Raw genomic sequence first — 14,523 nt, forward strand, 5'->3', positions numbered from 1 at the left:
CTGAGGGCCAGAAACCCTGCCCCGCCCAGACTGAATTCCCCTTCTGCAGTGCGGAAGGTCCTGGCGCTGGCAGCAGGGAGCATGCTGGTGGGGTGCAAGGTGGGGCGACGCCACAGACTGGGGAAAGGCGTGTCCCCTCTCGGCACCTCAGCTCCCGCCCCAGCCGCACTGCCCTGCCGCCTGGTGCGGGAGGCTGCCACGGGGGTGCTGTACCAGGGCACAGAGTTATTGCCCAGCATGCACTGCAGTCTCCCACCCGCCATGGCACTGACGGGGCTCTCTGAGGTGTTAGAACGGAGCCCTGACACTCCTCACTCTTCCTCCTCCCCTCCCAGCTCAGGGGGCAGGAGGACCTGCCCTAGAGCCAGGGGCCTGGTTTGCAGCCACAGCTGGGGCGTCGCCAGGCCATTCCTCACTAGGGATTCTTTCTGAAGGAGCAGACAACCCGCACTCTGGGCTCTCCAGCCCCGCGTCCCCGCTCCCCCGCAGCTCTGGGATCACCAGGGACTGGGGACGGCCTGGGGAACACAAGAGGCACAGAGAGCTTGGCAGAGCCCCACAGACGCAGGCCGCTTGGCTTCTCGCTGGCCTTTCGCCCTAACCTGACATGTTCGATCACAGGGGACCAGGCCAATACACACGGTGACCGTGTGAGGGGCCGGGGCCAATACACACCCTGCACGTGGGAGGGCACGGGGACGGGGACCGGGCCAGTACACACCCTGCATGTGGGAGGGCACGGGGACGGGGACCGGGCCAGTACACACCCTGCATGTGGGAGGGCACGGGGACGGGGACCGGGCCAGTACACACCCTGCATGTGGGAGGGCACGGGGACGGGGACCGGGCCAGTACACACCCTGCACGTGGGAGGGCACGGGGACGGGGACCGGGCCAGTACACACCCTGCATGTGGGAGGGCACGGGGACGGGGACCGGGCCAGTACACACCCTGCATGTGGGAGGGCACGGGGACGGGGACCGGGCCAGTACACACCCTGCACGTGGGAGGGCACGGGGACGGGGACCGGACCAGTACACTCCCCTGCAGAACCCACCTGTATTTGTTGTGATGTTTTGGTTGCTTTTCCGTGCTACTTGCCCCTGTAATTTGGTGCCACTGCCTTTGTAAGACAGTCGTCTTCTGGATGATCGTGCTGGAAGAGCTCTGTTTCATGCAGAGCAGGGAAGTTCCCGTCAATAGATTTTGTGACTGAATGTTCATTTGCTTCCTCCTCATCCCTTCTGGCCACTCAACGTTGCTAACAACCAGTGACCAAAATGTGGGGCAAAACCTGCTGCAGTTTTCCATTGCAATATAGATGATAGCGAGAAATAAAACAAGGTTCCCCCCCGTGCCTGTCCAAAGGGTCTCCTGCTTTGACCCTTGCAGATTTGTGGACCGTGCAAATGAGGAAAATTGGAACCATGTGAGGAATATGTAGCTGCCTTTATGTGAGTGCCTCCGCTGGGTATTTAGCCTAAACGTGCGCGGAGCAATCTCAGTGCCTAGCACTGCAGGGCCTCGGGGTCTCTCGTGAGGCTTTTCACAGCCTGAAGGGCCAGGGCCGTAGTGCAGGCGTGCTCTGGCAGCTCTCTGAGAGTTAGCATTGACGCTGGCGGTAAGCGGCAGAGGGGTCTGCTCTGGGAATGATGAGAGGCACCCTGGGAGCTCTGGCTAGTGCCTTGTGCTGGGTAAGGCAGTCCTGTTTGCAGGGAGGACTTCTGCCCAACACATCGGGTTTCATGTCCATGGGAAACTGTTTGGCTTCTCAGTGAGCAGGCTTATGGCTACACCATTCCAGCCGGCTGGGATTTTGTCACCAGTTCCTACCGGATTCCCCCTCTTGCCGCCCTCCAAGCGGAGTGTGCTGCTTAGCATTTCCAAAGACACTCGCTGCCTCGTGCTGCTCCCGGCTTGCAGCAGGAACCTGGCAGCCCTGGACACCGCTGCTTCATAGAATCATAGAATATCAGGGTTGGAAGAGACCTCAGGAGGTCATCTAGTCCAACCCCCTGCTCAAAGCAGGACCAATTCCCAACTAAATCATCCCAGCCAGGGCTTTGTCAAGCCGGGCCTTAAAAACCTCCAAGGAAGGAGACTCCACCACCTCCCTAGGTAACCCATTCCAGTGCTTCACCACCCTCCTAGTGAAATAGTGTTTCCTAATATCCAACCCAAACCTCCCCCACTGCAACTTGAGACCATTGCTCCTTGTTCTGTCATCTGCCACCATTGAGAACAGCCGAGTTCCATCCTCTTTGGAACTACCTCTTCAGGTAGTTGAAGGCTGCTATCAAATCCCCCCTCATTCTTCTCTTCTGGAGACTAAACAATCCCAGTTCCCTCAGCCTCTCCTCATAAGTCATGCGCTCCAGACCCCTAATCATTTTTGTTGCCCTCCGCTGGACTCTTTCCAATTTTTCCACATCCTTCTTGTAGTGTGGGGCCCAAAATTGGACACAGTACTCCAGATGAGGCCTCACCAATGTTGAATAAAGGGGAACGATCACGTCCCTCGATCTGCTGGCAATGCCCCTACTTATACAGCCCAAAATGCCGTTAGCCTTCTTGGCAACAAGAGCACACTGTTGACTCATATCCAGCTTCTCGTCCACTGTGACCCCTAGGTCCTTTTCTGCAGAACTGCTACCTAGCCATTCGGTCCCTAGTCTGTAGCAGTGCATGGGATTCTTCCGTCCTAGGTGCAGGACTCTGCACTTGTCCTTGTTGAACCTCATCAGGTTTCTTTTGGCCCAATCCTCTAATTTGTCTAGGTCCCTCTGTATCCGATCCCTACCCTCTAGTGTATCTACCACGCCTCCTAGTTTAGTGTCATCGGCAAACTTGACTGCTGCTACAACCAAAGATGCTGGTTGCTGCCTGCGCCATGGGAAAGATGCTGGCTTTAGGTGTCGTGGGAGGGGTGGGGCCAGCCCCGGATGCTGCACCTTCCCTGGCCTGGGCAAAGCCATGGGAGGAGCTCTGCTTTCTTGGGAAAGCTCAGTTGGTTGCTAAGCCTCCTCCCAGCCAGTGTCCCTATCACATCTGTGCACACCACAAATGAACAACTCTTGTGCCTGGCCCTGCCCCTGCCTGCTGGGTAGCCATGCATTCCTGCTCCAGGGTGTGCTCCGCGCCATCTGTGCCGAAGGGAGACGTCCCCAAATGTTAACCGGTTTCTCCCCTGAGAAGGAGCCTTCAGGCCTCTGCAAGGAGCCAGGAGCAGAAGAGGGGCAAAGGGCTTTATTTGGCAAGCACGTGGATTTGGGGCGTGTCCATTCGCTCTGTGGAAAGGAGACTCGCTTGCCTTCCACCTGGGCTCCATTGATTGGATCTTCAGCAGCAGCCTGGACAGTCATCACTGGGGCTGAGTTTTGCCACATCCAAGGCAAAGAGAACCTTTCTTTTGCCCTCTCTGGCCGTACTGGGTTCTGTGGGGGAGTGGGAGCCCCCACAGGGAGGCCATCAGCACAGCCTGGGGAACATTGTCTGCGGTGCTCAGCTGTGTCAGATCAGTGCCTTTCCCAGCGCCCCACATGGCACGGAGCTGACAGCATTGGGAACCAGAGGCTGGAGAGAGCTTGGAGAGGTTGGCAAACCCAACCCTGCCAGGTGTGGAAGGCTCAGGGGACTGGGCAGGGTCAGTCTGGAGAAGAGGCAGCTATGGGAGATGTAATAATGGCCTTCAGATCGGCCAGGAGACCTTCCGCAGCAGACAGGCTCAGCTATTGCCATTAGTCACCAGGACGGCACCGCAGCACGTGGATGAGCCTGCCACAGGGAAAGCCCAGGGGAAACATCCCAAATGTGACTGCATAGGGAGGCCGTGGTGTCAGCTCCACCACCAAGGCAGGGAGCAGGTCCCAGCCCCTTGGGGGAGCTCTAGAAAGCATGTGATTAGCCCTGCACCCGTGCCCTGAGCGATGGATCGAGTCAGTCACTAGGAGCCCTTCCCAGCCCCAGGGCGTCCATGTGTATTTCCTGGGTGTTACCTGGGTCTCCTCTCTCAGCCCCTGGAGTGAGCTGGGAGGTGCTGGGGTGCTCGTCAAACCAGCCGGCTCCGCTGGCAGTTGGGGTCAGAGTTCCAGCAGCCAGTCTCTCCCCTTGAGAACATCCCGTGGAACCTGCTGGGCACAGAAAGTCTTGACAATCTGCCCCCGTGGCCTTGAAAACTAGGGACAGAGAACATCCAGGAACTGTTTTTATGTGTGTCAGTGTAGCGTGTCACCCAGACTGACCTGGGGGGCCGTGGAAAAAGGGAGCAGGGACACAGGGCGGTGAGGTCGGTGGGCAGTCCGTCTCGCTCGGGGTATTGCTGTAATTTATTTGTTACCGTCATGCCGAGGACAGTCCTGGCCCAGGCCCTCATGGAGCCAAGGGCTGTACGAACGTAGAATGCCAACAGGGTCCCCAGCTCAAAGAGCTGCCTGTCTAGATGAGCTTGGTGGGTTTAGGTGTGGGGCATGAGAGGTGGGGAGATTAGGGGAGGGGGGTAGGAAGCAGCCATAAAACAAGAGGGACCCTCCCGGTCACACACGCCAAATGTCTAGAGAGGTTGTTTTCCCTGTAGGTTCGTTCCATGTCTGACGTGAGGTGAGTTTGTGGCTCTCAGTCAGGGCAGTGGTCCCCAAACTGTGTGGGGCGCATGGTGGGACTCATGCCAGCCCCCGCGGGAGGGAGCACCACCCAGTCCCGCTCTGTGCCCAGCGCCACTCCGGCCCTGCCCCCAGCCGCAGCTGTGGCCCCTGCTCCACTCCCGGCCCCTGCCCCTGCCCCTGCTCCTGGTCCCTGCTCCTGGACGCAGCTCTGTCCCCAGCCGGCTGCAACTCTGCTCCCAGCCGGGGGGAGGGAGGTGGGGGGGTGGACACATTCCATTCCTGGGGGGGGGGGCGAGAGGAGAAGTTTGGGTTTGGGCGCTGCTGGGTAAGGGCTTAGTGCCCTCTGCACAGGCCCTGCCACCGCAGGGGCCCTGACTCCGTTCCTTGCTGGCAGTCTCAGGACAGAGGCCGAGGAGTGACTGAGCTCCCCTCTCCTCTCTGAGGGGCCCCTGGGCCTCAGCCAGGTGCTCGCACTGCGGGAAGCTTGGCTGCCCCACTGCTCATGCTGCTGCTGCTCGGCAGCCAACCGGACACTTTCCATTTCCTGGGCTGCTAATCGGCACCTTCCACCAGTGCTGATGTCCCTGGCCTCTCGGCCAAGGTTCAGCCTGGAAAAGGATTTTACCTCCAAGTTAGGAACTCCTGAGGGAGCGGGTTCCCGTGGAGCGTCTGCCCCATTTGTAACCACGGTGGGACCAGTGGGAGGATCTGCGAAAGGCATCGTGTTACTTTACTGCGAGGCTGGGCCGTTAACGGGTCTCTGCTGGAGAGGATCCCTGGGAAAGACGTGACCTGCTCGCAGATGGGATTCACGTCCCTGCCTCAGCCCCACCACACAGCCCCCAGAATGCCAGGCACACCCCCCCCTTCCATCTCCTGGGAACAGAGCAGGGTGCTGGGCAGCAAACCCTGTTCACAAACCAGAGCAGCTCCCTGCAGACAAGGCGGAGGCCAGGCCTCAGCCCAGGGGCTAAGTGGTTAACTGGGGTTTCTGCTCCATTTCGGGCAGTGAAAGGAGCCCTGACAAGTAGTTTGGAGTGAATCGTTCTCCTTCAGCACCTTAACACGGGTCTAATCTGGGTGGCGAATGCCCTGAGCGATGTGTGTGAACCCTGCCCAGCCTGGCACTGAGCAGTCAAAACGCTAGTCCCTGTTTGGGTTGGACCCACACTGCCTAGGCCAGAGCTTTCCTCGGGTGCCGCGGGAGCGGCACGTCCCGGGGAGCCGTGCAAGCGCCCCAGGAATGCTAGCGCAGGGGCAGGGCAGCTTGGAAGGGGAGAGTGAGGGAGGTTCACCATCCTGACAAGGCCAAAGCCCAGGTGGGGGGCAGGTAGATGGCGGGCGTGGGGCAGGGTGGGATCTGTTTCAGCTTCCCAGATGATAGTCTCCCAGTCAGCGGAGAGCGAAGCTACAGCAAACAAAGGCCTGGCCCGGCTGGCCGTGCCCCTTGGAGGTGAGCAGGGCGGCCCCCTCTCCTCGTCAGGAATGGGATGCGCTCTGCGAGGCTCACGAGTTTTTGTCTCAGCAGAGTGGGGTGGAGGCCTGCTCTCGCCCACCCAGAGTTGTGCAGGATGTTCAGGGAAGGCTGGGGTGTAAGGTGCCCCCTGCCCCACCCTGGGTAGATCCTGCAAAGGCTCAGGCTGCCTTTCCTGGCAGAGCGGGGCTGCGAGCGAGAAGGAAATACTGCACCGATACGCTAATGGCAAAGAGGGGCTGGCGGGGCAGCTCCTTCCTTTAGCAGAGCCCACCTCCTGGGGGCCCGGGGCCTCCGAAAACGTGTCCTTGTAACCCGCTGGGGGGTGTCTTCCAGGGTCCCCTCGGGGAGTCCCCAGAGGACAGGAGTCTGTGACAGCCCGAGCCAGGAAGCTTGGCTCTTTAGTTGGGTGCTGGCCAAGGGAGCAGCCATCACATGCTGCACTGTTGGGCCAGGGATCAGTCAGGGGCTCTGGAGTGTCTCATGTCTTGGCTGCTGGTTGAGTCCAGCCCAGGCTGATGCCTTGTGTAAAATGAGCCGACAGATCTCAGGCTAGTTCCTGGCATCCCCGTTCTATGAGGAGCGGTCACACGTGGCACTAACGGAACCTTTCATGGAAGCAATGGGTCCCAGAGCCCAAATTCCACGGTCGACCCCAGGCTTCAGGCCAAGCTTGTGGGCGGAGTGGGAGCTTGCACTGCCCCCGTGGTGTCTGCTCTGTGTGGAACAGAGGCCTTTGGGCTGCACGGTTCCTGCTGCTGCAGCACCTGGCACAGCGCAGGCACGTTCTCGCACTCAGCGTCAGAAAAGGAAAGTAGACGATGATGTTACAGCCCCAGTTTTCTCTCTGGACCATGCAGAGCGCAGTGCTGGGTTGGTGCAGCGGCCTCTACAACTCCACATCGTCCCATCTCAGGGTGGGGAGAGGAGGCAGAGCTCCGGATGAGGTTATTCACCGGGCCCCCAGCACAGACAGGGAGATGCAGGGCTGAGACGGCATTTTACTTGGAGAAAAAATATGGAAACGCCCAGTAAATTCCCAAGACCTCTGCCTCCATCGTAAAGGAGCGTTGAAAGGCACAATGGGAGTTTTGCCATTCACTGCCGTGTAGCCAGGATTTCACCCCTGGAGTCTGACTCCATTGCCCTTCTTCGGGCTGTCAGTTGTACCAGTGCAATGGTGAACCGCTGCCATTCACTCCCTTTGCCCAGCTGTGAGTGATGGCTCTGGGGGAGGGTGATGGAGACTCTGGCCCTTCATGGGTTTCTTTGCAATTTACTTTTTAAAATCTCAAGTAACCCTTTCCCCTGTGATAGTGGAATGGGCCGGGAGGGGAGAGCCCTTCCACCAGAGCCCAGGCTGTGCTAGACACATGTAGGTACTTTAATGACCCTTGGAGAGTCTCATAGACTCATAGACTTTAAGGTCAGAAGGGACCAATATGGTCATCTAGTCTGACCTCCCGCATGATGCAGGCCACAAAAGCTGACCCACCCACAACAGAATCCTCCAGCCTGCGACCCCTGCCCTATGCTGCGGAGGAAGGCGAAAAACCTCCAGGGCCTCTGCCAATCTACCCTGGAGGAAAATTCCTTCCCGACCCCAAATATGGCGATCAGTAGAACCCCGAGCATACAGGCAAGATTCTACAGCCGGACCCTCATTTTACCAGCGATGGCACGTTAATGCCTAATTGACTAAAATCACGTTATCCCATCAAACCATTCCCTCCATAAACTTATCAAGCCTAATCTTGAAGCCAGAGAGGTCTTTCGCCCCCACCGTTTCCCTCGGAAGGCTTTTCCAAAATTTCACCCCTCTGACGGTTAGAAACCTTCGTCTAATTTCAAGCCTAAACTTCCCCACGGCCAGTTTATATCCATTTGTTCTCGTGTCCACATTACTACTGAGCTGAAATAATTCCTCTCCCTCCTTGGTATTAATCCCTTTGATATATTTAAAGAGAGCAATCATATCCCCCCTCAGCCTTCTTTTGGTTAGGCTAAACAAACCGAGCTCCTCGAGTCTCCTTTCATAGGAAAGGTTTTCCATTCCTCGGATCATCCTAGTGGCCCTTCTCTGTACCCGTTCCAGTTTGAGTTCATCCTTTTTAAACATAGGAGACCAGAACTGCACACAGTACTCCAAATGAGGTCTCACCAGCGCCTTGTATAAGGGAAGCAGCACCTCCCTGTCCCTACTAGAAATACCTCGCCTAACGCATCCCAAGATCGCATTAGCTTTTTTCACAGCCACGTCACATTGCCGACTCATAGTCATCCTGCGATCAACCAGGACTCCGAGGTCCTTCTCCTCCTCCGTCACTTCCAACCTATGCGTCCCTAACTTATAACTAAAATTCTTGTTAGTCATCCCTAAATGCATCACCTTACACTTCCCACTATTAAATCTCATCCTATTATTGTTACTCCAATTTACAAGGTCATCCAAGTCTCCCTGCAGAATATCCCGATCCTTCTCCGAATTGGCAATACCTCCCAACTTTGTGTCATCCGCAAACTTTATCAGCCCACTCCTACATTCGGTTCCGAGGTCAGTAATGAATAGATTAAATAAAATAGGACCCAAAACCGAACCTTGAGGAACCCCACTGGTGACCTCCCTCCAACCTGACAGTTCACCTTTCAGTACTACCCGCTGCAGTCTCCCCTTTAACCAGTTCTTTATCCACCTCTGGATTTTCATATCGATCCCCATCTTTTCTAATTTAACCAATAATTCCTCGTGCGGCACAGTATCAAACGCTTTACTAAAATCGAGGTATATTAGATCCACCGCATTTCCTTTATCTAGAAGGTCTGTTACTTTCTCAAAGAAGGAGATCAGGTTGGTTTGGCACGATCTGCCTTTCGTAAACCCATGTTGTAATTTGTCTCCTCTGCCAGTCAGTGCACGTATCTCCCACTAACGCGAGTGGAAACCAAGTAACCACCCGGGAGAATAGAGCCTCTGGCCTGTGTGGTGGCTTTGTCCTGGCCCGGCAGTGGCAGGGTAGTGCACCACCGTGTATCCTTCGGCTGTTCCCTCCTTCGCTGCATCAGCCATTCCCAGCACCGGCCTGCGTGGCGCATTAGAGGAGCATGAAGTGTTTGAGGCGTGTGCCCTGGCTCAGGGAGCCCGGAGAGTGGGAGGGACTCAGTGTACGTTGGCATTAGACCCTGGGGTGGCTGCACCTAGGCAGAGCCCTAGTGTCGATACAATTGACCCTGGTGCAGTGCAGTTTGTACCGATGCAGCTGACCCCACATTGAAACTGGCTTCTCCTCCCCCCCAGGCAGCCTGAGCCTTTGCCTGTCAGGGGATGGGGGGGGAGGCAGAGCTGTGCCCCCACCAGGTACATAAACGGGCCCAAGCTGACTGCCAGTGAATGTAAATGCAATGCAGCCCACTGACTCTTTGTGTCCCATCCGCAGTGGGAAGAGGTGAGCGGATACGACGAGAACATGAACACGATCCGGACGTACCAGGTGTGTAACGTCTTTGAATCCAATCAGAACAACTGGCTGCGGACCAAATACATACGGAGGAGAGGAGCTCACCGCATCCACGTGGAGATGAAATTTTCTGTCCGGGACTGCAGCAGCATCCCAAACGTTCCCGGCTCCTGCAAGGAGACCTTCAATCTCTACTACTTCGAATCTGACTTTGACTCGGCCACCAAGACTTTTCCCAACTGGATGGAGAACCCCTGGGCAAAGGTGGACACCATTGCGGCTGATGAGAGCTTCTCCCAGGTGGACCTGGGTGGCCGCGTGATGAAGATCAACACCGAGGTGCGCAGCTTCGGGCCGGTCTCCAAGAACGGATTCTATCTGGCGTTCCAGGACTATGGGGGCTGCATGTCCTTAATCGCTGTCCGGGTCTTCTACCGCAAGTGCCCCCGAGTGATCCAGAACGGGGCCGTGTTTCAGGAGACGCTCTCGGGAGCAGAGAGCACTTCGCTGGTGGCGGCCAGGGGGTCGTGCATTACCAACGCAGAGGAGGTGGATGTCCCCATCAAGCTGTACTGCAATGGGGATGGGGAGTGGCTGGTGCCCATTGGACGGTGCATGTGCAAGGCTGGCTATGAATCGGTGGAGAACGGGACCGTCTGCAGAGGTAACCATTTCTCTTTGCTTTTGTTACGATGCTGCGTCCTTAGCGTGGGAACCTGTGATTGTATTAGGCCAGGGCACGTAGGGCACAGCCCCCTGGCTCTTGGAGGTGCCTCAGAATGCTGCTTCTCCTGCAGGCAGAGGGAGGTTGGCTGGCACAGATTCTTTCACATGCTGTTAGCAAACCTACCCTGCGCAGTGGCTTTGTCCTGTCCCTGCAGTGGTAGCAAGTCTGAGGGCACCACGTATCCTTTGGCTGCTCCCTCCCCAGCTTCCTGCTCCGTTGCTGCATCAGCCGTTCCCAGCACCTGCCTGCCGGGCAGTGACTCTTTGGCAAACTCTCGGTGATTAGGATTTGGAGGAGATGTTTTGGGCCCCGGTTCCTGGCACTGGAGGCGGGCGGGGGAACCTGGGCTCTGTGGGCATTGCTCAGGGTGAGGAATTAGGATTCGTAGCTTTAATCTGCAGCTCTGTCAACCTGACCGTGCCCTCCGCAGCCAGGGAGGGGAACAATAGGAGACCAGCCCAAACAAAGGCCCGAGGGAGCGCACTCTGCCTAGATCAACAGATGGGCCTTGCTGTGTGTGTGTGTGTGTGTGTGTGTGCGGCTAGTCACTGCCCCGTCGTTCTTCCTATGGGGAGCTTTGCCTGCACTGGGCAGCACGATCCAGTCCCTTCCATGCATTCTGCAGGCTCAGCTCTGAGAGCTGCCATTGGTTCTAAACATGGATCTGGCTGGCTGATCTCCATACGCCTCTCTCTGTCGTTTGCTGATTTCCCATCACCATGGTCCCTGTTCATAGCCTGCTTGGACTGCCTGTCCATGTGCCTGGGGGCACCGTGAACGCATGCTCCTTCTAGCTAAGCTTCTGCTCATACATGTGCGCTCCTGTCTTTCTGAGCCAGTCTGCCCATTTGGGCCCGGGTCTGGGTGCCCGCGGGTGTGTGCCGTGGCCAGGCTGACCCACCCTTGCACTCCCGAGCACACACAGACAGGGCATGTTCCATGTTCAGTGCCGGCCATGCATGCTGATCTCCCAGCCAATCTGCACTTCACCTGGGAAATGCCAAGTGGCAGGCTCACCCCCGACTGGCTAGGGGGTCCCAGCATTGCCTGATTTCGGCACCTGTGGGTCAGGCAACTCAAGGATGCCAGCAGCCCTTAGCTTTGCAGGGCAGGATTGCACTAGCCAATCAGAACAGGTGGCGAAAGGATAGGTGGGCAGAGTCCCTCCCTGCACCAGCAAGGTCTGAAGGGGAGTCCATTCTTAGGGAGAATTGTGATCCAAAGGGATTATTTTTAGACTGTAACAGGACGTCCAAATTAGGGAGCAATGTCTAACCGAGGTACTGCTAGGAGTGGCTGCAATCTGGTCTCTTACTGTGGCAGGGAGGGGAGAGCAGCAGAAGAGGGTCTCCCAGGAATGAATAACTTTCATTTGCTCCCCTGCAACTCATCTGGCCTTCCAGCCTCCTCCCCCAGTTCCACTGCCCCCCTCCTCCCATCTCTTCAGGCCCACTCACACTCGTGCCAGCTCCCATCTTAGCTGCTGCTTCTTGGAGATAAAGTTTCACTTGCAATTGCCTGGAGACTCTCGAGGGAATCACAAATTCCTCAGCAGATAGGCAGGCCCTGGGCGAACCAGAGAGATACAAGCACAGGAGAGACCACCAGGACCAGAGCCTCCTGCAGGCACAGAAAGTCAAGGTCTGCCAGTCCCACTCACTGCTCAGCAGCGAGGAGAGCTCTCCCTCAAGGTCCCAGCTCGCATGACCCTCCCTCGCTCTCCGCTGGCACTTTGTTTATCCCCGAGAACTCCATGATTAGCCCCTTCTGCCGGGCACTGGAGAGGGGCTGCACTGCGACTGGAGTACAGCTCAATCAGCGTGATTTCCACTGGGCTTTGCTGAGGGAACTGGCTGGAGCAGCTCTGCCCTCCACAGTCCTGGGGGGTGGCAGGAAGGGCCCAGAAATGGGCTCAGGGGGTCACTTTGGTCTTCCCAGTGGTCAGACAGAGCCCGGTGTCTTGCTGTTCACAGCTCCTTCTAAAGGAACCCGAGTCATGTGCTGCAGGTAGGGGTGGGTGTGCTGTGACACCTGGCTGGAGGCGTCAGGGATTTGGATCTGGTGGTTTTTCTGCTGTAACAGATTAAGTGTGAGTCACATTTTTTCTGTTCTCTGTCGGCTGTGGTCATTGAAGGGCCCAAAGATCTGCGGGCTGGTTCTCGGGTTAATCACTGTGGGCATGTCTGGATTAAATCATCAGTTAATGGGAACATTCTACATCCTGGTCCTCAGTGCAGAACCCCCCTTTGTCTGCAGCTGAGGACTGAGGCATCAGCAGAGTTGTGCGTGGAGCTGGGTGGGCAGCTACAGGGCAGGGTGAGGGGCTTTGGGGGAGGAGCAGATGTACAGGGGAAGAGTGCAGAGTGTCATTGTACTGTGCCAACCTCCAGCCGATTGCTTTGGTGACCAGGTGGAACCACGGAGGGTCACCCCGCTGGGTGCTCCCTTGTCTGTTTCCACCAGCCCCTCCAGAGTGCTGCCTGCAGCCCAGGCAGGGAGTAAAAGGGGACAGTGCTGACGTAATAGACTTAGGCTTCTGTGAGGTGTTTGACTTGGTACCGCGTGACATTTTGATTTCAAAACTAGAGAGAGAGAAGAGTATCTTGGCGTACATTAAAGGGGTTAAAAGCGGGCTAACTGATTGGTCTCAAAATGTGATTGTCAGTGGTGAATCGTCATTGAACAGGTGGGTTTCTCGTGGGATCCCTGGGGATCGGTTCTTAGTCCTACATTACTTAACATTTTTATCAGGGGTCTGGAAGAAAACAAAATCATCACTGATAAAGTCTGCAGATGACACAAAAATTGGAGGCGGGGTGTGTGTGTGTGTGTGTGTGTGTTAAATACCGAAGAGGACAGGTCACTGATTCAGAGTGATCTGGATCGCTTGGTAAATTAGCCTGACGCTACATGTAAATGTTACATCTAGGAACAAAGTGGGTAGGCTGTACATACGCGCTGAGGGACTCTAGCCTGGGCAGCAGTGTCTCTGAAAAAGCTTTTGCAGGCGGTGGATAATCAGCCGAACACGAGCGCCCGGTGTGACACTGTGGCCAGAAGGGCTAATGAGATCCCGGGGATGCATAAACAGGGGAATCTCGAGTAGGAGCAGAGAGGTTATTTCACCTCTGTACATGGCACTGCTGCGACCGCTGCAGGAATCCTGTGCCCAGTTCTGGTGTCCTCAGTTGAAGAAGGATGAAGATAAACTGGAGAGGGTTCAGAGGAGAGGCAAGAGAATGATTAAAGGATTAGAAAACCTGCCTCATCCTGATAGACTCAAGGAGCTCAATCTATTTAGCTTAACAAAAATAATGTTGAGGGGTGACTTGATCACAGTCTATAAGTAGCTACCTGGGGAACAAATATTTAATACTGGGCTCCTCAGTCTTGCAGAGGAAGGTCTGACATGATCCAATGACTGGAAGTTTGAAACTAGGCAAATTCAGACTGGAAATAAGGCGTATCATAGAATCATCATAGAAGATTGGGGTTGGAAGGGACCTTAGGGAGGTCATCTAGTCCAACCCCCTGCTCAAAGCAGGACCAACCCCAACTAAATCATCCCAGCCAGGGCTTTGTCAAGCTGGGCCTTAAAAACCTCTAAGGATGGAGATTCTCCCACCTCCCTAGGGAACCCATTCCAGTGCTTCACCACCCTCCTAGCGTAGATTTTTGACAGTGAGGGTAATTAGCTATTGGAACAATTTATCAGGGGCTGTGGTAGATTTTCCATCACTGAAATTGAAGAGTGGATGTTTTTCTCACAGATCTGCTCTAGGAATTACTTTGAGGCAGGTCTCTGGCCGGTGTTATAGATGATCACAGTGGTCCCTTCTGGCCTGGGAATCTATGAACGTCTGACTCACTAAAGCTAGCTGGCACTATGAAAGAAATTGGTCCCAGGGCTGTGCCGAAGGGACACGGTGACTTACCAATGGAGCAGGGCCTGGAGACCAATATTCCCCTTAGAAAAGGGACGGTCAGGAGAATTCAGCCCTGCCTAAGCCAGAGGAGAGGCAATTATGCCCCCTGCTCCGGGGCTCATTTCAGTCCTGGTGCAGGGTAGGGCAGCCATCTGTGAGCCATTGTAGTGTCTGCAGAATCTCTAGGATGTCATAACTTTCTGGCCTGTCCCCTCCTGCCTGCTCTTTGCCCACCCCACAGTGCCCCGTGCAGGGGGACCAGGTACAGGGATGTTCCTCTAGAAGGTGCCCTCAGGGCAATGCAGCTGCCATATAGCCCGTTTGTACTGGCTATGCCAG

The 14,523-nt window shown here is 56.1% G+C and overlaps 1 protein-coding gene across 1 annotated transcript in view; it reads left to right on the forward strand.

Annotated features, from left to right (window-relative positions):
* EPHB2 (EPH receptor B2) overlaps positions 1 to 14,523 on the forward strand; it is a 203,604-nt gene that overhangs the window by 45,916 nt on the left and 143,165 nt on the right. The window contains exon 3 of the mRNA XM_065421228.1: positions 9,511 to 10,195. Within this exon, the coding sequence (XP_065277300.1) occupies positions 9,511 to 10,195 (685 nt within the window). The remainder of the gene's footprint in view (positions 1 to 9,510; positions 10,196 to 14,523) is intronic.

The sequence above is a fragment of the Emys orbicularis genome, chromosome 22, assembly GCF_028017835.1.
Source record: "Emys orbicularis isolate rEmyOrb1 chromosome 22, rEmyOrb1.hap1, whole genome shotgun sequence".
In the NCBI taxonomy this organism is placed as follows: Eukaryota; Metazoa; Chordata; order Testudines; family Emydidae; genus Emys; species Emys orbicularis.